Genomic DNA, 27,044 nt, shown 5'->3' with positions numbered 1-27,044 from the left:
AGTACATTAAGAGGTTTAAAAAAAAAACAATAACCAATACAATATCAAGAAAAACAAAGTAAAAGAACTGACACTACTATAAAGTTACAGTATTCAAGAAAGTGTGGTACTGGCAAAAGAAGAAAAAAAGAGAACAGAATAGAGAGCCTCGACACAGACCCATACTAATAGTCAACTGTTTTTTGATGAAGGCTCAAAGGCAATTAATTCATTGAAGAAAGTCTATTCAACAAAAGGTGATGAAATTGGACATATACGTACAAGGCAAAAAATAAATTGAGACATAGATCTAAACCTTATACCTTTTACAAATCTTAACTAAAAATAGATTATAGAGTTCAATGTAAAATACAAAACTATAAAATTCCTAGAAGATAACTAAGAGGAAAATATAGGTGACCTTGGGTTTGGCAATGACTTTCAGATACAATGTCAAAAGCATTCACCTGTGAAAGAAGTAACTGATAAACTTATACTTTTCCTTAAGTGATCTGGAATCCTTAATGGAATCTGATGCCCATCTACCAAACGGTAGAACACAGAGCACTTCAAATCTAAGAACTGATCTAAGAACTGAAATTGGGGTCAAGCCTCAAAAGTCTTCTGGAATAGCACAAATCCTCAGGACTCAAGTACATTTTGGGTACTCCAGAGTATAAAGTCTAGTGGTACTTCATGGGCTGGCAGCAGTATCTATCAAACACACTGCTTGTGATTGTCTCTAAATAGAATTAAATACCAGGTCATCTCTTCCAATGGTCTATTCATAGACATTAAAACCAAACTGCAATGTGTTCTAAAATCATGGCATTTGCAGGTAAATAGATGGAGTTAGAGAAGATAATGCTAAGTGAAGTTAGCCAATCCCAAATAACCAAATGCAGATTGTTTTCTTTGATATAAGAAGGCTGATTCATAATGTGTTAGGGAGCAGGAAAATGGGAGGAACTCTAGATAGGGCAGAGGGGGGGAAGGGAGGGGGCATGGGGTTAGAAATGATGGTGGAATGTGATGATCATTATTATCCAAAGTACATGTATGAAGACCTAAATTGGTGTGAATATACTTTGTATACAACCAGAGATATGAAAAATTGTGCTTTATATGTGTAATAAGAATTGTAATGCATTCCACTCTCATATATAAATTAAAAAATAAATAAATAGTTTCAATATCTCATGAAGGTAGAAACATTCTGAATAATCAAGATTTACACACACTTTGGAATTACTCTTTAAAATAATATTTACGCAGTTTTCCTTAGCAGCATCTCCTTAAAACTTCCTCAAATGCTTTACTCTGTGCTTTCATGATGATAAAATACTCCTTGTGCATCATCCTACAGTGGTAGTTTTAGGCAGCTGAACTGTGGTCTAATAACATCCATCCCCAAAACTAATCAGGAAATTCTGATTTTTACGTTTGGATTAACATATAGCTTTAAATTCTTTAAAAAACTACTATCTGTAAAGCATGCTATATGAGATTAAAAACATAAATTTAAAACATCCACCTTTGATTTGGGGGAGGAATTGATGGAATGAGAGCACAACTTGAACACCTGAAATATTAACACTGGGCAAAAAGACAGGGAGGGCAACCCTAAACTCCTTAACTTTTAAAAAATCTTTAAAATATAAATTTGTCTGGGCTTGATGTCCCACACCTATAATCCCAATCATTCAAGAGGCGAAGGCAGGAAGATGGAAAGTCCAAGGCCCACCTGAGCAACTTAGTAAGACCCTGTTTCAAAATAAAAAGGGCTGGGGGTGGAGATCAGTGCTACAGCCACCCTAGGTTCAAACTTCAGTACCACAAAAAATGCGTGTGTGTGTGTGTGTGTGTGTACACGTGTGTGTGCGCACACACACACACATTCCAATACAAAACTTAAGTGGCATACACAATAAAATTTCAAACATCTGCTTCAGTGAGATAATAAGAATCACTCATTAGTGTGATTGTAAACCAGTACTTCTAAAGAAACTAAAATAGTTGCTTTCCTTGTTAACTACTAATTTTCTTAGAAAGCTGCTTTATAATTTAACAGTTGCCTATATGAAACTTTTTGGTTTGGTTTTTGTGTTTGTTTGTTTGCTGACTTGCTTTGGCCTGCCAAGCATCTATTCTGGTTAAAAAATAAACAAACAGATCTTCCTTTGTAGGACCTCCATCCCACTATCAGTCCTGTGGAGTTAACCAGAGCACCAGCATCAGGGACATTAACGTGATTCAAATCAGGCCAATCAGCACATACCATTTCCCTGATCATTACATATGATCCATGAGGGCCAGGAATTGTATTAGTAGTTCTTTTTCTACCAACCCATTCTCACCCACCCTCCACCCATCCCACTGTCCCTGAGTCTGGAAGGACACAGGTTAGAGACACTAGCAGCCATCTTTCTATCACAGAGAAACCAGTAGGGAAGAAAGCAGAGTCAAAACATGCAGAATTTAGTCCTGCAGATACCATTTAAGTCTGTGGATCAAATCATACATAAAATGAGAGTTATAATGACAAACATCGGCCCATCCTTATGGAACTGTCAAAGATTATAACTATGGAGAGGATTTAATTGTAACTGTTTATTAAGGATGTGTCACATAAATAGCAGGTTAGTAGAAGAAGAGTAATAGTCAAACTTAGTGGCAAGGTACAAAGAAATATTTTATTTTGGTTTGGTTTGGGGAACAGATGAGAGGAGGGGAGGGAAGACAGAAGTGAAGAGAGAATAATATCAGCCCAGTTATATTGCTAAACTTTGTTTAACAAATCTCACCATTATGTACAACTATAATGCACCAATTAAAAGCTGGGGAAGAGGAGCTAAGGATATAAAAAGGTAGGTCATAGAAAAAGAAATGGAAATGGTCAATGAACACATGAAAAAAGGTATAATCACAACCACAATTAAAGTTATGCACATGAAAACATTCTACCTTGTGGGCATTTATAGTTTCCAAACATGACTGTACCAATACATCCCATCTCATATGCTCTCTTACAATGTGATGTTGCCACTCTTTCACCAACAACTGAGATATATGTTCTCTCCCACTCAAATGTGGGCAGATCTGTAAATGTAGCAGAAATGACCATATGTGACTTCTGAGGCTAAATCATAAAAGTTGATATGGCTTCCACTTGACCTCCTTGAAACCTAGTTGGTCCTAGAAGATAGCCAGACATCTAAGTGACCACACCCTGAGCCTCTGAGCCTCCAAAATGACAGCAAGGTAAGCAGAGACAAGTTGTTCCCACCAAGCCCAGACAAAAGTACATTCATAAGCAAAAATAAATGTTAATTTAAGTCACTAATTTTTAATTTGTTACATAGCAGAAGAGACCTATCTGATTAAACATACTATAATATTTTTCTCTGTCAGACAGACATAAGTAAAGAAAACAGAGTTGGGGAAAACTGGCCCAATTTGGAGCAAGGGCAATTTAGCGACAATTACAGAATTTGTAAATGTTTATAATACTTGACCAAGCAATTCTATAATTCACAAAAATGTGAACAAATTTATTTATTCCAGTATGCTATAAAAACAAAAACTCAATAACCACTCTTTAATGGTGATATGTTCATGTAAAACCATATAACAATTTTTAAAAGGCCATTAAAAGTGCTGGTATGAAACACAAAAGAGCAGGTTGTTTTAAATATTCACACAAAGAAACATTGCTACAGTCCCTAAATAATGTAGATCAGGGTTGGCAAACTTGAAAAGGTCAAAGAGGAAGTACTTTAAGCTTTATCAGGGCAAACCCAGTCTGTCTGCATTTTTTTTTTTAATTTACCAATGTAAAAACCAGTCTTGGCTCATTAGTTGTTAGAAAAACCAGCCACTGTTAGCTCAGTTTGCTGATCCCTGATGTACATAATCACAGATAGCATGAGATAATTTTTTGAAACAGTGTTTGCTTTTGAAATGTAGTCAAACTTGTCCCAGACAATTCTCTCATTTATACTCTGACCTCCCAGTTACATTCGTTTTTTAGTTTAGATATTTATTCTCAATCTAGGACAATGGCAGGTATGAATTAAGACTCAGGGTATTCCAGTTAAATTCAAATTACTATTACACTTTGTTATAACACTTAGGAGAGCACACCTAGGAGAAAATTAGTTTTTAACATTTCCACAGAAGGTAAACACCGAAGTACTGAGCCAAGAGTTTAAGCTTGATAAATTCAAGTCAGCCTTTTTTAAAAAATGGAAAATCCCCGTCTATATTATAGAACTCTCAATCACCTATTTTTTCCTAATCCTTTGATCCTACCTGAAAGACTTACTGTGAGAAGTTTTGAAAAAATATAAGAATGCTTTAAAAACTAATGCCTGATGCTGTTGGCTATAAATACGTGGTGCCAACAGTCAGTGTTACAGATTTAAACAAATAATCCAACAACCGTAATCTCTCATAAAATATTTTATAGTTCTTTGTTCCTAACTAAGACCTTTCCCTGGCACAAATTATGCAACCTTGGAACTGAAGCCTCTATTTTTTTTTTAAGCTTTATTTTGTTTATTTTTATGTGGTGCTGAGAATTGAACCCAGTGCCTCACACATGCTAGGTGAGTGCTCTACCACTGAGCCACAGCCCCCCATGAAGCCTCTATTTTAACATTAATTTTTTTTCTCCTTCAACAGGAATTAATATGCATTTACTAAACACTACTAAATTTTAAAACAGGCTTCTACACAGGAAAAGACAAAATACACTTCTGAACTATCTATACTTGGTACACATTCTTACCTCTATTTTGTTTATCCCCAATCTCAGGGGAAGGTCTGAACTTGCCCATTTCCTCCATTTTTCCCTCCAAGCTGCTCTAAGAAACAGGCCTCTGGAGTGAGGTCCAGGACAGCCCTCTGCGTGATCGCTCACCCTCCCTCTCTTGCTCCCTTCTCTCTCCTATCTTGTTGGCATTTCCTGCACATTCAATGCATAGGAACTGTGGGAATACGAACATGGTATGCCCTAATTTCACAATATGTAACCTTACTAAAGAATGTGAGTTTGTGCATATAAAAAGGATAAATTTTAGATAACAGTGAGCCGCACTTAGAAATATACAACACAGGGTTACACAGGATGACCTACCTAAAGAGGATAACAAATGCAAGATAGAATATAGCCATCAGTAGTTCAAGTGTTAAGAGTAATATTAATGCCCTTGATTTATTTCAAAATAATTGTGGATAGGGGAGGACAATAGGTAGGAGTATAAAGTAAACAAATCCCATGAGGTAATAGTTATTTGGGCCAGGTAATAGGTTCCTGGGAGTTCATAATACTCATCTCTTAATCTCTCTCTCTCCCCACATTTATAAGATATACATGCATTTCAACATACATGGACATAGCAATAAATATTGTACATGTATGTACATATATTTACCAATAATAACAAACAAAGTTTAAAAGTAATAACAATATAAACAGAAAGAAAGGATAACAACATATTTGAGCCTAAAGGAAAATCTAGCTCAATGGAGTTACTAATTATAGATAATGGATGTGCTTGGGGATGAAGAAAATAGATTAAAGATAAAAAGGAATCAAAGATGACCCTTAGGGAAATGAGAACTAATCAATAAGATGTTAAGAAAATAGGGTAGTCATAAAAAAAAAAAACACAAATTTTAGATGACTTATAAAAGGTATATAGCTGGATAGGAGTAAGTTCCATTGAGCTATTGCACAGAGAGGACTATAGGTATCAAGAATGTATTATATATTTTGAAAAGCTAGAAGAAAAACAGTTTGAATGTTTTCACCATAAAGAAATAATAAATGTTTGAGGGAATAGATAATTTGCCCTAATTTAAACATTACACAATGTATACATATCAAAAGGTCACATGGTATCCCATAAACTTATAAATTTTTGTTTTTATGTATCACCTGAAACCTTCTCAATTTAAAATTTTTTAAAAATCAAATTATATTTAAATGTAAACAACTGAAGCATAAAAACACCCAAAGAGTCATTTTATAACCTCAAAGGTCTAAGAATGACAAAATATATGAAACTACAGAAATGCTACTACATAAAATGTTTTAAAATTATACAAAGGAATAAAAAAAGAAAAATTTAATTCACATAAAAAGGAAAATTTCACTAACAGATAAAAGAATTCCTAGAAATCAATAAGAAGTCTAACAACCCAACATAAAAAAATGGCAAAGAACATTAACAGGGGCTGGGGCTGGGGCTCAGTGGTAGAATGCTCACCTAGCATGCATGAGGCACTGGGTTCGATCCTCAGCACCACATAAAAATAAAAACTAAAGATATTATGTCCACCTAAAAATAAAATACAAAATTAAAAATTAAAAAAGGAATATTAACAGATAATTCACAGAAAAGGAACACAAAAAGCTTTTAAACATGAAAGGATCCTCCTTATTTAATTAAAAAAAAATTAAAATTGATAGACCAAAAATCTGATACCTATTCTGAGAAAAGGCCATGACAAAACAGGCACTTTACTGAAAGGAATGTAATTAGTACAACCTGTATGGCTGGCAAATTTCACGATTATCTACCAAAATTACAAATGTGAACGTTCTTTGATCCAAAATTCCACTTCTGCATTTGTGCTAAAATATACTTGCAGATATATAATATGATACACTGCTACCGTATGGATCTTAAATGTTTCCCAGTAGCCCATGTTAAAATTTGTTTCTCAGAGAGGCACTAATTAACATGTAGTGGAAACACTAAGGGATAGGGCCTGGTGGGAGGTTTTAGGTCACTGCGGGCATGCCCTTGAAGAGGACAGAGTAATACCAACCCTTCTTTTTCCTCTCTTTTGAGTCCTAGCCATGAGGTGAATGGTTTTTACTATGGCCCATTGCTCCTCATCATTCCCAAAAGCATTTCACAGGCAAAAAAGCAATAAGGTCAACAGTCTCTATTGAATGAATGAAATCTCCAAATCTGCCAGCAAAATAAAATTTTTCTCTTTACAAGTTGATTGTCTCAAGTGCATGTTACAGTAACATGCAGCTGATTAATTCATGTAATGAAGATTTGCTTATATTAGCAAAAAACTAAATAATTTTAATGTCTATCAATAGGGACTAGTGATAGTCTACACTACAATGAAATACTATGTAGCCCTAAAGAATAAATAGGCAGCTCTTTGAGCACTGATATAGAAAAATCTCCAAAAATATACAATTAGTTTTTTTTAAGTACAGTTTATATAGTTAGGATGTTTAGCATGTTGTCATTTGTGTTCCACAAGGAAAAAGAGAATATAATTAAGTAATTACTGGAGAGGCATAAACTATAACTGATAACCCTATTTATCCCAGGAGACTCAAGATATGGGTATTAATGAGACTGTTCACTTGTATCCTCTTATATACCTTCTGAATCATGAATCATAGGAATATATTATTTTTTAAATAAAACAAAATTTATATTTTTAAAAAACAAGAGAGATGACAACAAACCTTTAAACACGGGAATATGTGATAGCCATTCCCTGTGTGACCTAATGGTAAGAGCTCCAACTAGAGTTGAGAAGCCTGAACTTCAAGAGAGTTCTACCACTCACTAGTGGGCAAACTACGTACTGTCTCCCTTTCCATAAAATGGAGACGTTTCTACCTTCCTACCTCTGTGGGTTATGGCAGAGACCAAATGAAATAATGGATATAAGAGCTCTCTGAAAAACTGTAAAGTACATTATAAACATAAATACTTTATGTTAAGAATAAGTACTTTATAGACAGAAATAAGAATGCCAAGGGAGGGATGTGGTTATCAGTGGAAATGATGGATTGATCTTGGTATTTCTAATTTGAAGTAAAGAGACAGATTTAGAATTCATCTATTTTAATAGAGGTAGGAAAGTCAGAAAGGTAAAACATTTCTGAAGTAGAAACACTCAGTAAATAGGACTGCAGAACTGGAAAAGACCCTGAAGGTCATTCTAAGCTTTTGCTGCTTTGCATCACCTAGGAATGTATTGAAAATGAAGAATTTTAGGTCCCTGAACAGATCTACACAATCAAAATCTGTATTTTAACAACACAAAAGATAATTTATATACACATTTTAAGTTTAAGAAGCACTTATCTAAGCCATCTTGCATACGTTTTAATTAACAAAATTGAAGCCCTATGTAAAGGCACCCACTCATGTTCATGCTGTTGATAAGTAGTAAAACCAAGACCTGGACCCAGGCCTGAGCTCCTGGACTGGTAACCTCATGTGTTTGCTTCCCAGACAACCTGTTTTGAAACCTTTGAGTCATCTTTGCCTTTCATATCTCTCCTGTTCCAACCTCATTCTAATCAACCATCCAGACCCATCAGTTCTTTCTTTATAGTATCTCTGGCATCTGGTTATTCTTTTCCACATCCATCACTTACTGCTGTTATTCACACTATGATAAACAATTCCCTTCTACACATACATCAACTTCCTCTTCTGCAAATAAGAGCTTAGTTCCAAATATCAAGCTCCAAATAATTCATTAAGAAGGTGCACTTCATTAAAAAGTATTAAGCTCGGGGGCTGGGGTTGTGGCTCAGCGGTAGAACACTCACCTAGCACATGTGAGGCAATGGATTCAATCCTCAGCACCACATAAAAATAAATAATAAAGATATTGTGTCCATCTATAACTAAAAAAAAATCAAAGGTATTAAGCTTTAGGGCTAGTAAAGCGCTTGCCTAGCACACGTGAGGTACTGGGTTCAATCCCCAGCACCACATAAAAAAAAAAAAAAACTAAATAAACAAAATAAAGGTATTGTGTCCATCTGGAACTAAAAATTTTTTTTTTTAAGTATTAAGCTTTAGTATGCTGATTTCAGGCAGAATTTGTGTTTGAAACCTACCAAGGCTAGCAAGCTATAAGGTATTTCTGACACAGAACCTTCATGTCTCCACTTTCACTATTTTTTTTCCTGCCTATTTAGACCCTTTCGCCCTTCTAATCATTTGCTTTTAGTCTGCTGGTACTTGAAAATTCTAATAACTAAATTTGCTGTAATAATTTCTACAAGTAAAGACTATAGGAGCTTTGAGTGAAAGGCTAGGATATATCCTATAAAGTAAACTATGCATTCTGAACAATTTTGTGGCACTTTCTGAGCTCACAAGTTTTTGCATACTTTATGATCAGTTGGTTATGTACAGTAACTTCCTGCTTTCCAAAGAAAAGTCTAGGAAAAATTATTCCCTGTGTGCTCCATAGAAAAATAATTCTATAAACAAATAAATTTGGGAAATACTTCATATTAATACATGATCCCAATCCCATCCCAGCAATGCATTTACAGGTTGAGCTAACCTGGAGAGAGAGAGAGAAATTTTGCTTAATCTGGTATTTCCTCAATTTGTTAAGGAGGCCTTGTGGCCAAATAACACCCATTAAACAGCCCAATGGTTAGAATTCCTTGCAACTAATTCTGGTACAACAAACTTTCTTTTTTACAACACCTGAAATTATGTTATTTATTTGTTAATTGTTTATAATCTATCTCAGGAGTCAACAAATTATATAGCCCATGGTCCAACAATACTTCCTGTTTTTGTATGTCTTACAAGATAAGTGGGTTTTATTGAGTGTTTAAAGTAGATAAAAATGAAAAGAATATTTCATAGCACGAATTAAAAATTTGTGTCTATAAATAAAGTTTTGCTAGAACAGAGCCTCACTCCTTTGTTTACATAGGGCTAATTTAATAATAATAATAATAATAATAATTGCTATGAAGATCAGAGGGTCTGCAGAGGCTGAAACATTAACTACCTGGCCCTTCACAAGAAAAAGCTTGCTAACCCCTGTCTGTCACTCATTAGAAAGCAAGGTTCAGGAGGGCACCTTGATTACTGCTCTAGACTGTCTCTGGCATTTATAAGCATTTATATTTGTGGAATGTTAATAAGTGAAATACTACTGAAATGAATTTTAAGAAGCCAAACAAAATATCATAGTTGAGAAAGTCCTTTATCTTTGTCAGCTTTCCTTTACTGTAATAAATACCTGAGATAAACAAAAAAAAAAAAGAAAGGTTTATTTCAACTAATAGTTTTGGAGGTTTCAGTCCATGATTGGTTAGCGTACCGTGGCTTGGCAGTTTATCACAGTGGGAAAGCATGGTGGAGTAAGCTGCTCACCTCATGGCCATCAAAAAGGAGAGAGAGGAAGAGTTGAGGTTACAATACATCCCCTTCGAAGGCATGCCCCCAATGACTTAACTTCCTTTCAGTAGGCCTTACCTCCTAAAGGTTTTACCATCTCCCAACAATACCATGGGTTGGCAACCAAGCCATCAACACATAAGTCTTTGGGAGAAGTTATTCAACCAAAAGCATCAGCAATTACTTTCTTTCTTTCTTTCTTTCTTTCTTTATTTATTTATTTATTTGTGTGTGTGTGTGTGTTGTGTGTATGTGTGTGTGGTGCTAGGGATTGAACCCAGGGACTTCTGCATGTGAACCAAGCACTCTACCAACTGAGCTATATATATATATATATATATATATATATCCCCAGCCCAGCATCATGCAATTACATTGATCCTTATAGGATACCTTGTGAACAGAAAATGTCAGTGAGAAGAGTGGTAGATTTTATCCACTAAAATGTTAATATCTAAGTAGACAGGAGAAGCTACTTTCTTTTTCTTTTCTTTCTTTTTTTTTTTTTTGGTACCAGGGATCCAACCCAGGAGCACTTAACCACTGAGACCCATCCCCAGCCCTTTTTATTTTACTTATTTATTTTTTTATTTTGAGATACAGTCTCACGAAGTTGCTTAGAGCCTTGCCAAATTGCTGAGGCTGGCTTTAAACTTGCAATCATCCTGCCTCAGCCTCAGGAGCTGCTGGGATTACAGGCGTTCTCCATTATGACCGGCAAGAAGCAACTTTTTAATGGTTTTGTAGTTTTCAAGCAGTTTTAAAATAGATGAGTCTGTGTATCAAAAATGCACTCAGTAAAAATGCAGTTAATGTGCAATTAAGAAATTCTGTACCAGCATAGTGACACATGCCTATGATCCCAACAATTTGGGAAGCTGAGGCAAGAAGATGAAAGTTTGAGGTCAGCCTTAGCAACTCAGCAAGGTCCTGTCTCAAAATTTTAAAAAAAGAAAAGGGCTGAGGATGTAGCTCAGTGGTAGAGTTTCCCTGGGTTCAATCCCCAATGACACAAAAAATAAAGAAATTCTGGGCTGGGGATGTGGCTCAAGCGGTAGCGCGCTCACCTGGCATGCATGCGGCCCGGGTTCAATCCTTAGCACCACATACAAACAAAGATGTTGTGTCCACCGAAAACTAAAAAATAAATATTAAAAAAAATTCTCTTCTCTCTCTCTCTTTTAAAAAAAAAAAAAATTCTGCAACTCTACAATGTCCCCCATCTAATCATTAGACAGATGTCTTTTGATAGAAATGTATGAATATCACTCCAGAGTGATATTCCAAGGCAGCTGCTCTTTGTCTATTTATTTTAAACATCTTCCATGTAAAATAAACTCCATTCAGTCAATTGATGAGAGAAGTCTGAAATACCTATTATTTTGTCCATAATGGTACCAACTCTATCTTAAGATGAGTACGTTCCTACAAAATAAACTTAACCTGTAATGAGCATCCCATAGCTCATTTGCCTACCATGGCTGGTAATCTGTTTTCTGAATCAAAAATTGGAAAATTTCTTAGGCTGCTAGACATTAACATTTTAGTGGATAAAAGCAGTACCAATTTTCTCAAAAACATTCATTCATTCTTTTTATTAAAAGGAACAAAGTTAAAAATCAGTTTTTCATAATTCTAAATAAGACTGTTTTCATTTTGCATTTTAAAAAGTTTAACTTTCTGGATTGGCTCTTATTCAAGAGAATGATTGGAATTGAGGAAGGAAATAATTCATATCCTCAGAAACGAGATATACAGAATCCTGTGCCTAACACATTCAAAGAAGGAACTTTAATAAGTATCTGTTGCATAAATGGTTACCTCAATAGCTTACCCTACTCTGTGCTTAGAATTAGTTTTAATATAGGCTAACATGAACTTGAATTATTTATAGTTCAGAGTTAAACCGTCAGTCATAAAAAGAACCACCATGTTAAAGAACATCAAGTTTTTCCTGGAAAAATATAGATCCAAGTCTGATTCCTACTTTTACTTTTACATCTTCCCTTCTTACGCAAGAGTCTACCAACAAAAGCTAAAGGAAGGGGCTACTTTCAGCTTCCTAATATTCCTCATTATTAAAAAAAAAAAAAAGTCTGCTTCTTTTAGAACATTCTAAACACCATGATAGGAAGAAATGCCAGATATTTCAATGGTCCACCAAAGTGCTGGGCTCTAATACTCTCAGCTTCTTTTTTTTTTTTTTTTTTTTTTTAAAGAGAGAATGAGAGAGGAGAGAGAGAGAGAGAATTTTTAATATTTATTTTTTAGTTCTCGGCGGACACAACATCTTTGTTGGTATGTGGTGCTGGGGATCGAACCCAGGCCGCACACATGCCAGGCGAGCGCGCTACCGCTTGAGCCACATCCCCAGCCCTCTCAGCTCCTTAATAAATACACTTTATCAGAGTTTTCACAAAGAATGAATAAGTAAAACATCTAATAACATCACTACTTAGTAGAGTCTACATCAGTCATCACCAATACTCTAAAATTCCTCAATCACAAAATTCTAAAATCACCAAAGGTTACTGTTTCTGAAACTTTCTTAAGAATGTTCAAAAAAGGAGCAGTGTGATAAATACCCAGGAACAAAACAGGAAGACTGATCACTGAAACTCCAGAGGGACATTCCAGTTTCACTCTAATTCACACCACAAAATGTGGGTGTGAAAGTGGAATCTGAGCAGCCTCTACCCCATTTTAATTCTAGCAAGCTGTGAGGATACCATGTCAAAGCACAGAGAGAGGTTTACAAAACAAGTTCTCCACACACCCAGGCAAGCACAGTGGAACTGCTCATAAGATGCAGGTTCTAGTTATTTCTCTGCCACAAGCAAGAACAACAAAATGATGAAGATCTGTTAAACTAATACTCTTCACAAAGTTCTTGAATGTCAGGAATAAACAAATGGCCTCGCCAGGCAAATAGTTTCACGTCTGAGGACTTCAGACTTTGCATCTGTAAAATTCCATGATTCAAAATTCATATTTTCATCTTAAAAGAAGATGGAAAACAAGGTTATGTGATAATAAAACAAGAAAGTCTACTACAAATAAAAAATTCCAACAAGTTTTCCATTCTCTATTTGTTTCTCAAACTGCCACAATACAAAACACTGAAAAAAATTAACTATTAACAGTATAAAACATTACCAATGTCAAAAATCTAAAACAAAGTATAAAACCTAGATATTTCAATCTGTCTTAAAAAAGATGTCTTTAATTATTATAAAACACCCCTGGGGGGCTGAGGATGTGGCTCAGGCGGTAGTGCGCTCGCCTGGCATGCGTGTGGCCCGGGTTCGATCCTCAGCACCACATACAAACAAGTGTCCGCCGATAACTAAAAAAATAAATAAATATTAAAAATTCTCTCTCTCTCTCTCTCAATTCTCTCTCTCTCTTTCTCTAAAAAACAAAAAAACAAAAAAAAAACACCCCTGGTTCACCCAAATAAATTTAAATTTCAGATAAACAATAAATTTTTAATGTAATTAAGTCTATTTTGAACATACATATAAAAAAACCACCTCTGGTTTGTAATGCATTTCAGTACATTAAAAATGACAAATATTTCTTGTTCTCTCCAGCAGTAATGTCTGACAGGTAAAAATAAATAGCTTATCAAAAATACATGCACATTTGGAAACTATGAAAATCTAATTTTTCATTTTACCACACACTTCAGGTCCAACTTAGTTTCAGTTCTGTTCCTGCTCTATTTCCAGTCAGTTTCACTTCTTAATTTTCTGCCACAAAGTTAAGAATTGTGATCTTGAAGTGAACACTAAAATAAAACAGCTTTTCCTTTCAATTGACAACTAAACATTTTCACAGAAAAAACAAAGAAAGCCAAAAAAAGAAAAACCACTTAAATTCCTGATGGTATTTTGTCACATTAAAATAATGATTTTAGGATGTTAATAACTTGAGTTCCCAAAGCTTCCTCATAGTTGTTTAACAAAAGCCTAAGCTGATCAAAAATTGCTGTGATTTCATTTTAGAGACACACAACTATTACTGCGTTTTCCATTTTGTGTGTGTGTGTATCACAAGGGACTTGATAAACATTTGGGGAAGAAATAACTGTAGGGGCATGGTTCTGTGCTGCGTGGGACATGTATTCCCAGTAAGATACAGCTTTCTCTCTACCTTCAGTGGCCTTACCAATATAACATCTTCAAAAAAACAGATAATTAGACTTTAAAAGTAAGGAACCTAAATAAACACAAACATATAAAAGAGAAATATATGTCATGTAGAGCTTTATTTATTAAGCTTTATATCTGCTTTTGGGCTTCTATCTTTTTGTTCCTGTATGTGTTTTAATCCCATTCATAATCTTTTCTTTTTCTCTTTAGGCTACAAAGTCCTCTAAGAGAAGACCCATACACAAAAAATTTAAAAAAAAAAAAAACTTTTTGAAAAATAAAAATATACCATAATCAGCACAGTGCTAGGTGAAGATGCTGTGGAAATACAATATAAAACATGATGGTCCCCAACCTTGAGGTAACAAACTTTTTAATCAGAACTCCACAATAAGCACTTGTCTACAGCAAATGGGAATATGAGACTTAGACTGCAGTCCCCATGTGGATGCTCTTTTGACTTTAAGAAAGTTACCTAGACACAGCTCTCTGTGGTCAGGACAATGCCCAGTGAAGAACGGAGCTGTGAGACATCAGCAACACATTTACCCAACTACTGCTGGGAGACTATGTCAGCACCCAAATAAGGTATTTAGATAGAGTACTACACATTCTATATTCCTTCTGAGCATTGGTGGAAGTTCTTAGTTAAGAGAGAGAAAAGAAGAGGAAAAAAGAAGAAACAAAGTAAGTAAGAGATAATCTTGTTGCAGCAAACCATTTCTCAGTTCTGCAGACTAACTATGCAGTACTCTTCTGCCCAGAACTATTAAATCACTACTTTTACTATACCTTCTGTTCTTTTTAATATTGCATATGTAATAATAATAGAAATTGTAGTGCCTTCTTTTGCATTCTTTCTCTGCTGTACTCTTAGAAATTAGTCTTTATTTATCCAAACTGACTCTAATCTCAGGGAACAGGAAGAAAGTTCTTTTTTGCCACCATAAACAATGAATTAGAGTCTTCAATTACTCATTGTAAATCTAATCCTTGTTCATCTGATCTAATCTATCTTGAAATCAGGCAAAATTCTATCATATATTGTAAGAATCACAGTTGTAAAGAGTGGCAAAGTATGATTCAAACCTGTTTCTATAATGCACTATTTTATCTTAAAGATGAAACAAATAGTAAAAAAAAAAAAAAAAAAAAAGTTACCTAGACCTTAGATTCCTTATCTGAAAAAAATGAAAGTGGTTACTGATACAAATCTCCCATGCAGATACTTTGTGTTCAAGGAGGGGGAAACAGCTCGCACAGGAGTCATGCTAGTAATCCCAGCAATTCAGGAGACTGGTGCAGGAGAATTGCAAATTTCAGGCCAGCCTCAGCAACTCAGTGAGCCCCTCAGTAACTTAGTGAGATCCTGTCTCAAAATAAAAAAAGGACCAGTGATGTAGCTTAATGGTAAAGTACCCTTGGATTCAATCCCCAGGGGAAAAAAAAAATGAGAGGGGGGGGAGCATAAAAAAATAAATTTCCATGCCTTAAATGTAGGCTACACATAGTGACTTCCTTCCAGAGCATAGTGGGGAGTAGTAAGGTGCAATGAGTTAAACATGCAGCAGAGCAACCTGACGCACACTACTTATGGTGCTCATTTATAAGAAACATACTTAGGTCTTCATCACCAGCTCCTAGCATAGAACTCCTAAAACCCTTCTAATTTCCTGAGCAACAGAGGTGCTAGAAAAGTATTTTCTAGTAATTTTCGGTGGTTGACCCTCATTCCCAACACAGACCATTTCTTGGGTGATAGGACCATCTTTTTCCAGATAAGGTGACTCTTTGTGGGCTCCTGGATCATTATTGGTCACCAGAAAGACTAGGCATGATCAGAAGTGTGGACCTTTCAGCCCCGCTCCTACCAGGAAGAAGAGAGGGACTTGAGATTGAGGAAATAATCCATTTTACCTATGTGATAAAGCCTCTATTTTAAAAGAATCTCAGAACTTTAAGGTTGGTGAACCCACAAAGGGTGGGAGGGCACAGCAGCTCAGGTTCACTTCCCCATGCTGTTCCCTATGCCTGTCTTCCATCTGGCTGTTGCCCTATATCGTTTGTAATACTTTGTGATAAACCAGTACACCAAAGTAACACACTTTCCTGAGTTCTGAGCCACTCTAGCAAATGTTGAAAATGCAGGACCAGGGGAAGCCTCAATATACAGCCAGTTCCTCAGAAGTTCTGGAAGCCCAGACTTGAGAATCGCATCTGACTGAGTCTTTAACTTATGGAATATGATGCTTATTCTAGGAAGATAGTGAGAACTGAGCCGAATTACAGGACACCCCATTGGTGTCCACTGGAGAAATGCTATGTGTATGGGGGGAAAGCCCAGACATATCTGGTGTCAAAGGTGTTGTATGGAGGGTATAATAGAAGAAAACATTTTTTATCATCATACTCTACCTCAGCTGATGATGATGAAGAATAATATCAATAGTGATAAATCATGTAAATAGCATATTTGTTTGATATAATGAAAATAGCACTTTGCTCCTAAAAGCCCCCAACACTAGTCTTAAGAAAAAAATATCAGCCAGGCACAGTGGTGCACACCTAAATTCTAGCAACTCAGGAGGCTGAGGCAGGAGGATCACACATTTGAGGTCTGCATCAGCAATCCAGTGTGACTCCTCAGCAACTTAGTAAGGTCCATCTCAAAATAAAAAATAAAAAGGTCCCGGGATGTGGCTCAGTGGTTAAGTTCCCCTGGGTTCAATTCCCTATACCAAAAAAAAAAAAAAAAAAAAAAAAAAATCCACTTATTTGAGGAATCTAGAATAGTCAAATTCACAGGAAAAAAAAAAAAAGAGTAGAACAGAGTTTAACCACGGGCTGGTGGGAGGTGAAAATGGGGAGTAGCTTATTGGGTGTAGTTTCTGTTTGGGACAATAAGAAAAGTTCTGGAGATGGATAGTAGTGATAAATGTATCACACTGAGCATGTTCTTTTTTTTTTTTTTTTGTCTTTAGTTGTTGATTGACCTTTATTTATTTACTTATATGTGATGCTGAGAATAGAACCCAGTGCCTCACACAAGCTAGGCAAGCATTCTACCAACTGAGCCACAACCCCAGCCACTGAGCATGTTCTTAATGCCACTGAATTATACACTTAAAATTATTAAAATGGCAAGCCAGGCATGGTGGTGCACACCTGTACTCACAGCTACTCAGGAAACTGAGGCAGGAGAATCAAAGTTTAAAACCAGTCTAGGCAACTTAATGAGACCCTGTCTCAAATACCAAAAATAAAAGGGTTTACAATCTAGCTCAGTGGTACAGTGCTTGCCAAGCATATGTGAACCCCTGGGTTCAATTCCCAGTACTGCAAATATATATATAAAGATGGCAAACTGTATGTTACATATAGATTTTATCATAATTTTTTTTAAACTAAGGAAATCTGAATGAATCATGAACTTGTTAAGAACTTATCAATATTGACTGTTAAAAGTACCATATTAATGGAACATGTAAAGAATAGGGAAAATTGGGCTGGGGATGTGGCTCTAGCGGTAGCGTGCTTGCCTGGCATGCATGCGGCTTGGGTTCGATCCTCAGCACCACATACAGACAAAGAGGTTGTGTCTGCCGAAAACTAAAAAATAAATATTAAAAAAGTTCTCTCTCTCTCTCTAAAAAAAAAAAAAAAAAAGAAAGAATAGGGAAAATTGGGTGTAAGGTATATGGGAACTTCCCATACTATCTTCTCAATTTTTCTGTAGATTTAAAACTGTTCTTAAAAAAGTCTGATTTTTAAAATTCAAGGTTCATAAAGACTGATATCCCTAACCCACCTCCTTCCAAAAACAAGAGAAGAAAAAAATACTTTTCAAATCAACAAAAAATATGAGCAAACAATTAGAAAAATTAATGCTAAGGACATGAACAAGCAATTCAAAATACATTAAAATGCTAAATGGAAAGACATTCAGATTCACAGGGATGGGCAGAATAAATGAGATCACATACTTACCATGCTATCTGTTATATAATGAATGGAGCTGTTAAAATATAACAAGTAACTAAAGAACTGAATTTTTTTTTCTTTTATTTTTTTTTTTTAGTTTTTGGCAGACACAACATCTTTGTCTGTATGTGGTGCTAAGGATCGAACCCGGGCCGCACGCATGCCAGGCGAGCGCACTACCGCTTGAGCCACATCCCCAGCCCAAGAACTGAAAATTTAAATAACAAAAATATATAGAGATGTGTATGAACTATGTATATGTGTATATGTATGTAATCTGTATATATGTAATCAGGTTGGAAAAGGATGAGAAAACTTATGATGCCCAAAGTTGGCCAAAATGTGGGCCCTTGAATAGGGAATAACTGCTAATTAATCTGAGTTTCTTTGGGGGGATGATGAAAATGTCCTAAAATGCATTGTGATGATGATTGAATACCTCCATGAATATACTAAAAAGTGTTCAATTTTATACTTAAATGGGTGAACTTTGTGATTAGCAAACTGGATCTCAATAAAACTAATTTAATAAAAGAAAAAATGTGGTCCTTTAATTAGTTTAAAGGTAGAAGTGTAAATAGGCACATTCTTTTCCAGAAACATTTAGCCAGTATCTTCTCAAGTATAAAATAACAACATGTGTACATATACCCATATTTCATTACACACACGCGCACACACACACACACACACACCCATTCTTTTGACTACAAAGATTTCTGTATATGGATATTCACTGCGACGATGTAATAGAGAAAAGCTGGAAATAGTCCAAAAGTCTATCAATAGGGCGTTACTTTAAAAAAAATCATGGAAAATGTGACATGTATGTATGCTGATATAGAAAACTGTCCAAAAAATAATATTTGAATTTTAAAACTTGTTAAAAGGAAGGAATTAGGGGCTGGGGATGTGGCTCAAGCGGTAGCGCGCTCGCCTGGCATGCGTGCGGCCCGGGTTCGATCCTCAGCACCACATACCAACAAAGATGTTGTGTCCGCCGAGAACTAAAAAATAAATATTGAAAATTCTCTCTCTCTGTGTCTCTCTCCCCTCTCTCACTCTCTCTTTAAAAAAAAAAAAAAAAAAAGGAATTAAACCAAGTTAGAAATACTTAATTCTGAGGTCTTCCATTTATACTTCAAGGGGATTAAAACTGCATGCAAAATATATGTAAGCATATTTTCTAAGAAAAGCGTCCACAGCTTTTACTGAATCTTAAAGAAACATGTGACCTTCGAAAAGGGTTACTAAATAATCACTAAAAAACCTCCTAAGATACTGAATATCTGAGGAATGTAGTTAAGTTACACCCAAGAGAGGAAGCCTTTGGGGAGGAAAGAAATTCTCCCAATTAAGCTTTTAAGAACATACTAAATGCTTCTACCACAAAAACACAAATTTTTATCCCAAGACTCCTACATCTAAGGGTGTAAAGGGAGTTATTCTTCAGTTGAGCCTATGTTCATTCACCTGTTAAATACAAACCTCAACCAAAAATTAAAGAGCAAAAAGAGTCTTCAAATTGTATGACTACTTCATGCTTAAATTACAATTAAAAGTAAGAACATACCAAAGCAAAGGGAAACAAAGTAGTAGTGCCGCTTGACCTAGTAGAGGAGCTGATCTGCATGATAGCTAGTACTCACACGTTAAGACAAAGGTCCAGGAGTTAGTGGTGACTTTTTTAAGATAAGCAAATTAAAATAAGACAAATAAATCAGGTCTTATATATAGTTTTGTGAGCAAAAACAAATCTCTTTAGGCAGATGAGGCAAGAGAAGTCTAATATTTTTGGAATTCATGTTATATAGTAAATTAATATTTTCAATATTACAATTACTTTTAGAATCAATGGGACTTAATAAAGTTGGAATAAATAAGTATAAAATAGCAGGGATACTCTATCCTAAAATAAAAAATATGCCTTAGAACAGTATTTCTTAATCAGAGGTAGTTTTGTCTCCCTGTAGGACATGTGGCCACATGTGAACACATTTTTTTATCATCGGGATTGGGGAGGTGCTGCTGGAATCAGAGTCCAGGGATGTGGTTAAACATCTTATATCCTCTGCTCTGTTCCAAAACGTTGATGATGCCATGTCTTAGAAACTCAACCTTCAAGTAGGCTAGGGGACCACTGAAATCTACTTTGAGATTATCGCAGAAGTCCTAAATCAACAAGCTTTGTTTATTTGTTTAGAAATACTGACACCCTGTCAGCAAGCATGGGAAGTATTGACATGCACAATTTTCAAAGTGTTGTTCTAAAGACAATAATTGACTCTTCAATTTATCTACATTTTTGAAATAATACATAAAGTTCTGAGACAGGCAAAAACTGATTTCTGAAATCAAAGTGGTTCCTTTGGAAAGAAAGGAAAGGGAGAGAACACAAGAACAACTTCTGGAATGTTCATAATTCTGCATTTCTTAATCTGGATAATAGTTATATAACTGTGCTCACTTTGTGACAATTCAGCAAGGGGTATACTAATAATCTGTGCACTTAACTCTATACAGATAACACATCAACAAAAATGTTTATTTTTAATGGTATATATTCATACCCTAAAAAGATGAACATTTTGATCCAGAAAGCTAAATTAATATCAACTACAAAAGTAAAAGTGTTTTGTTATATAGGCTGCCTTCCAAGAATTCGAGGATGACACCCCCAGAAAGCTGTAAATAGCATACTCAGCACTCCTGCAGCATTCAGCTGCACACTCAAGCCACTATATATCCCTTGGCATCAATCCAAAACTGTGATAAACACTAACAAATGCGGTCCAATTTATTCCATGAACAGTTTGTTCAGATTATTCTCCTAGTGTTAAACTGTGAACTGTTATCAGAAAACAGACTTTATCAAGTAAATGATGGTTTCTCTTTTCTAATCCCACAAATTCTCAAATCTCCCCCAAATTAAACCTTTCTTGATCCCAACTCCTCAGGATTTCTCCATGCTTTTTCTAAAAGTACCCAACATTGCCTCTCCCAATATCCACCTTTATAGTCCACCTTCACTCTCTCACACACCCAAAAATTCATATTCAAGCTCAATTCAGAGACCTATCTTCCCAACCACATTTGTACCCTCTCCCAAGACTTCATAATACAATCCAAACTTCACTACCCTCAAACTCCTAAGATCCTCCACAAACTCCCTGCCCAACACCACTACAAAACCAGGGCACATGCTACCCTGTTCTTTTAAATCCTCTCCTACCACAGCTTTGCTTCTGCAAACATTTCTACCTCCCTTCTCAATGGCCACCACTGTGACTATTATCTCAACTTTTCTCTTCCCTTTAGTCCCCTGCTTTCCTATAAGATTCATTCCAATCTCACCCTCTCCCCACAACTGCTGCTTTCTTCTTTACGAACCCTTCCTAAGGCCCCAGAGCCGGGATGGAAAGTTACAGAAAGAGTATGAAGGAACTTGCTCTGTCCTATGTGAAGGTATGAGTGAAGGTGGCTCAAGCCTCAAGCAAACAATGCTGTGCAGGGACTACAGAGTCAGACACTGGATTCTGAAAGCCAGTCCCACCACTCACTAACAGCAAGGCTTATACTCTGGTTTCTCTCAGATGGTATAAACCTTTTGCCTTTACTAACAGGAAGGCTTTGGAAAAAGTCCCCATTTCTCTAACTGCAAGATGGGAATAACAGAAACAGCTATCTCACAGTGTTATGAGGATTCAATGGCTAATGACCACTGAGCACTCTGCTCAAACCCAGCATGGTAAACTCTCAATGACTGACAGTTTGTTTTGGTCCGTTTCTGGGAAGGAGGAATAAAGGGAAAGTGAAAGACACTCTAACTCTCATTAATGCTAAGATTTCTGTAAAAACTCCCTTTGGGGAACAGAAGAAGGACAATAGGAGGGAAAAAAAACTCTACAGATTTGTGGATGTCACAAGATTTTTATCAGATCCCCAAATTTTTTGTTCCCTCTTTCTTATCCTTCAACAACGTGGATGAGAAGCCTTCAAAGAGAAGTCCCTCCATCCAAAGAGTCACTGGAGGGAATGAAGTAGCAAAGAGTACTCTTTATTACTAAGTCGAATTCCTTGGGGGTCTGAGAATTAGAAAGGAAACCTCCAAGTTCCAATCACATTTCTCTAGAGAGACGGAGGAGAGCATTTCGTAGTAAAGGGAGATGAGAGTAAGTGCGAGAAACCCTAACTCCTCGCTGTTCCAGCAGCAGAACACCAACTGGTTTCTCCGGGTGGGGACGGAAAGGAAAAGCACTTCGCCGCATCTCCTGGGGCACAGGGCTTCTCCGGTGCGTTCCCAGGAGGGGTGAGAGGAGGGTCTGTGCAAGGGAATCCCCCATCCCTACAAGGCGAGAGGGGCCCGGCAGCCCTAGGGGAGTTTGGCTGGCTCTGTGAGGTCTCCTCACAAGCTCATCTGCGGTGCTGGGATTCTCCAGGGGCACAGGGATCTCCCAGAGGTTCGGCCATCGCTGGACCCCTCCCCTCAAGACCTCCTGACAGCCCACCTCAGTTCCCCGGCCCCTTCCCAGAGTCTCCCGGCAAACGCAGAGTCAGCCGGAGCCACCGAGTCTCCACGCGGGCCTTTCCCCGTCCCTACTGAGCACCGCGAGCAGACGCGCTTACCTGCTGAGACGGCAGCTCCACATGCAGGGCCCGCGCGGCAGAACCTGACGGCAGCGCGGCGGCCGGGCCCGGGGGCGGCGGCGGGACCGGGCCCCCGACCGACGCTGAGGAGCTCATTTTGACCCAGCGGCCGCCAGGCGGCGGGACGGGCGCTCCTCCCGCATCCGCCGCTGCCTCGTACCCACGACCCTCCGAGCCCCTGCTGCCTACAACCCTCCACCCGAGAGGCAGGACTGCTCTGTCCCCGCGCTGGCCGCTGCCGCTGGCTAAGGAAGAGCCATATTACCGCAGTGCAACCCCCTCCACCGGGCTGAGACCTGGCCCACTCATTGGTTCCGTTCTTACAGGGGCGGGACCCAACGGCAGCGAAGGGACTTGCTATTGGGTAACAGGTCAGTCCGTCGCCGGCCGGAATGGGCTGGGGGCGGAGGCGCTTCAGGATGGCCTCAATTGCGTCTGTCAAGCCGGGATGAAATTTGGGGCGTTGCTTCATTTTGTCCTATTTTTATTGGTTCTTTCACTAGTAAGGGGCGGAGCCTCCTGGGGTGCTGCAAAGGCCATTGCTCAAGATTGCTGCCAATTGTCAGTAAAGGAAGAGGGGCGGAGTCTTAATTAGGTAGAGCGCGCGCCTCAGCTCCGGAGTCACGTGCAGAAGGCTGGAGCGTCACCTGATTAGTGAGAATCAGTCTTCTGAGCCACTTCCGCCCTGACCTAGTTGTCATGGTAACAGGCCTCCGGTCGAGGGCGGGGACCCTCTAGGCTAGAGAAGAGTCATTGCAGGCTCCTTAAGCAGTCTTTTGCCGAGATGTTATAATCAACGTGCGAAGACGAAAAAGGAATGCTTTATAGTTTAGCAGAGAACTACCACGCAAGATGAATGAAACCAGAGTCCTGTCCGGCAGTCCCACCAGTCTTTCACGACCAACTCTACCCTCGAGTCCACGCCCCTCCTCGCACTCCACTAACTAGTACTCTGGAGCCAAAAGGTGTGCCAACTGCCCTGAACGCTGTTTCATCTATACCGATGAGTTGCTTCTGCTGTCCCTGGAAACCCTTTGCTACTTTTCTTTCCCTAAAACTTGCTTACCCACCAAATCTTTGCTGGGACCTTGAGTTAGAAACCTTTCCTATACCATAGTCCTGATTATTCTATTGCATTGTTTGGGGGTTTGGGTTTTTTGTGGGATTTTGTTGTTGTTGTTTCTTGGCGGGAGGGGGTGGGGGGGGAAGTGTCAGGGATTAAATCCAGGGGCGCTTAACCACCGAGTCATACCCCCAGGCCTTTTTTTTATTTTAAGACAGGGTCTTGCCAAGTTGCTGAGGGCAGCTTTGAACGTGTGATCTTCCAGGCTCAGCCTACCGGCCCGCTGAGATTACAAGCTTGTGCCACCTCGCCCAGCTGCCTTGTCCTTTAATAGGCATGTTTAACACATACTACCAATCGCTACTCTCAATCCCGAGCGCCCCCCCCCAACACACACACACACACACACACACACACACACACACTCTCTCTCTCTCTCTCTCTCTCTCTCTCTCTCTCTCTCTCTCTGAATCCCTCTAGCAAGAAGACGTTTCCTTATTCATCCCTGGATTCAGTGCTGACAGAGAATAAGGAAATGTTTTTTCGATGTAAACAAACAGCTCAAATGCCTTCTCTTCCGTGAAGATTTGTTTGATCTTAATGGTAGAATCTATATGCAATTGCTTCTAAAATAAATAGCACTGAGTCATTCTGCAGGATACTGATGTGCCTTCTCCCCCCAGACTGAATTCCTACACCACCTGGACTGATGTAGCAAAAAGAACACAATGCTTTAGAGTCAGACACAACAGAAATCAGGCACTTTGAGAATCTTGGCTCTGCCACCCTCTAGGTAACACAAAAAGTCCATTTCCCACTCTCAGTTTTAGTTTTCCCATCTGTAAAATAGTAATAGGGTTGCTATGGGGTTTAAGTTATTAATGTATGTCACAAGCCCTTGTAACAACTGACATATAATAGATGCATTTAAGTTTTGTGGGTTTTTTCCCCAGTGGGCTGAGGGTGTAGCCCCGTGCTAGAGCACATGCTAAAAATGTGTGAGCCCCTGGGTTCAAACCAGAGTACCATTAAAAAAAAAAATTAAAAAGGCAAACATACTATCTGAAAAACACCTTGGATCTAATCTCAGAGCTGCATCACACAGATGTCATCGCCTCCTATTCTGAATCATGGTGGGAGCCTAGGGTGTGTGGTCAGGTGTTTGTTGAGAAGAAAGTAGTTATAAAATCCCAAATCTCAATTTAGTTCAACTCTGTGGTGCCAGGATCTGGTGGGATTTCACAGAAATCTAAGCTGTTTCTAAGCTGTATTCATTTCCTGAAGCCACCAAATTAAATTACCACAAACTAGATAGCTTAAAATGAATTTATTCTTTCAGGGTTCTGGAGGCCAAAAGTCCAAAATCAAGGTGTCAAGGTGCTTTCTCAGAGGCTCTAGGGAAGACTCCTTTGTTGCTCTTCTATCCACTGGTGGCTCCAAGAATTCCTTGGCTTCTGTCTACATAATCTCTTCCCCTATCTCCACATGAGCTTCTCTTCTTCCTGTGTCTTCTTTCTCTTATAAAGATATTTGTTATTGGATTTAGAGCCCACCCAGATAATCCAGATTTCATCTTTGAGATCCTTAATTGAATTATACTGGCAAATACCCTTTTCCAAATAACGTCATATTCACAGGTCCCAGGGGTTAGAACAGAGTGTGCCATCATTCAGCCCACTCTACAAGTTAAGAAAATGGGCCTAGAAAGAGTGCACAGAATTACTTCCTCCTTTGGGAAGATCCCTTGTGAATAGTAATTGACACTCAACAAATGTCCAAGAGAGCTTCTCTATGTCAAACCTTTTGCTAGGTGCTGGGAAACCCAGATCCTAGAGGAGCTGCCCACTCCTTGTTTGAAGATCCAGTAAGTATACAAAACGTGATACTCCAGTTGCTCAGTGCTGGATTGGAAGGAAGCCCAGGGACAGTGGAAGCCAAAAGAAAAAATAGTTGAGAGTCAGATTTCACAGTGGAGTGGAGACTGAAGGATCAATTATCTCTACAAGATTTTACTGAGGTTCAACTCTGCACAGGCTGACTGCTGGTTGCTGGAAATGCAGGCTTCAAGTACACAACCCAACTCAGACATACTACAAAAATTAGAAGACCTGGAACTCCCACCCCTGGAGATATGGGGAGAAATCAAATAGCCTATTGCTTGCAAAACATTCAAGAAAAGGTTATAAACTATCTTGGACATAGTAAGTGTTCAATAAACATTACTTGTCATTTTCATATGGCTTATTCTAAAAATTTTTACATTATTTGGATTTGAATCTATTTTATTATATGACTATTTTAACATAAAACTAGTTTTAGCCACTTACAAGTGAAACTTAATCCCCACATTTATACATTAATGCTATTTGGCGGTAGGGTCTCTGGGAGATAATTAAGATTACATGAGAGAATGAGAGTGGGCGGCCTTCCATGATGGTATTAGTGGCTTTCTCTGCCATGTGATATGCTCAGCCATGTTATGATGCAGCAAGAAGGCCCTTAATAGGTGCCAAGCAAAAGCTGGAGCCATGCTTTTAGACTTCTCAGACTCCAGAACCCTTTGCCAAATAAACTTCTGTTCTTTATAAATTAGCTGGATTCAGTTCTTTGGTTACAGCAACAGAAAACAGATCAAAACAGTACTGAAATCATTACGTACGCAGGGCCAAATAACCAAACCTACCCCAATCCACTTTGCTTCCTCTTCCTTTTCCCACCTTATGGGCCTAATGCATTGGGTAAATAAGAGTAATAAAGGAAAGGTTAATATTTTAATATCTTGAACTTAATTAAGTCTATCCTCTTCCTTTCAATAGAGCTCTTTCTTCCGTTTATTTACTTGCTTAGTAATGATACCTTTGCCAAGCGGCCGGCCTTCTTCATTTTAAGAAATAATGCAAATAGAATTCCTGACTGAAAGGAGTTCATAGATCCTTTTCAGTATAAAGTGCTAGATGTAATAATTGAAATGACATATAAAGTATTATGAAAGTACATAAGAGGAAGTTCCAA

General features: G+C 37.8%; 1 protein-coding gene across 2 annotated transcripts in view; it reads right to left on the bottom strand.

The window, feature by feature from the left end:
• The window catches only part of Uvrag (UV radiation resistance associated), a 341,523-nt gene extending 318,286 nt beyond the window's left edge, over nucleotides 1–23,237 (bottom strand). For both annotated transcript variants that reach the window (XM_026387330.2, XM_077797626.1), the window contains exon 1: nucleotides 22,949–23,237. In XM_026387330.2, the coding sequence (XP_026243115.2) occupies nucleotides 22,949–23,065 (117 nt within the window). In that variant the 5' untranslated portion in view covers nucleotides 23,066–23,237. The remainder of the gene's footprint in view (nucleotides 1–22,948) is intronic.
• Between the last annotated feature and the right edge of the window lie 3,807 nt (nucleotides 23,238–27,044).

This window comes from Urocitellus parryii, chromosome 4 (genome assembly GCF_045843805.1).
Source record: "Urocitellus parryii isolate mUroPar1 chromosome 4, mUroPar1.hap1, whole genome shotgun sequence".
NCBI lineage: Eukaryota > Metazoa > Chordata > Mammalia > Rodentia > Sciuridae > Urocitellus > Urocitellus parryii.
Note: the sequence above shows the minus strand (reverse complement) of the source record. Positions and strands in the feature narration are given on the sequence as shown.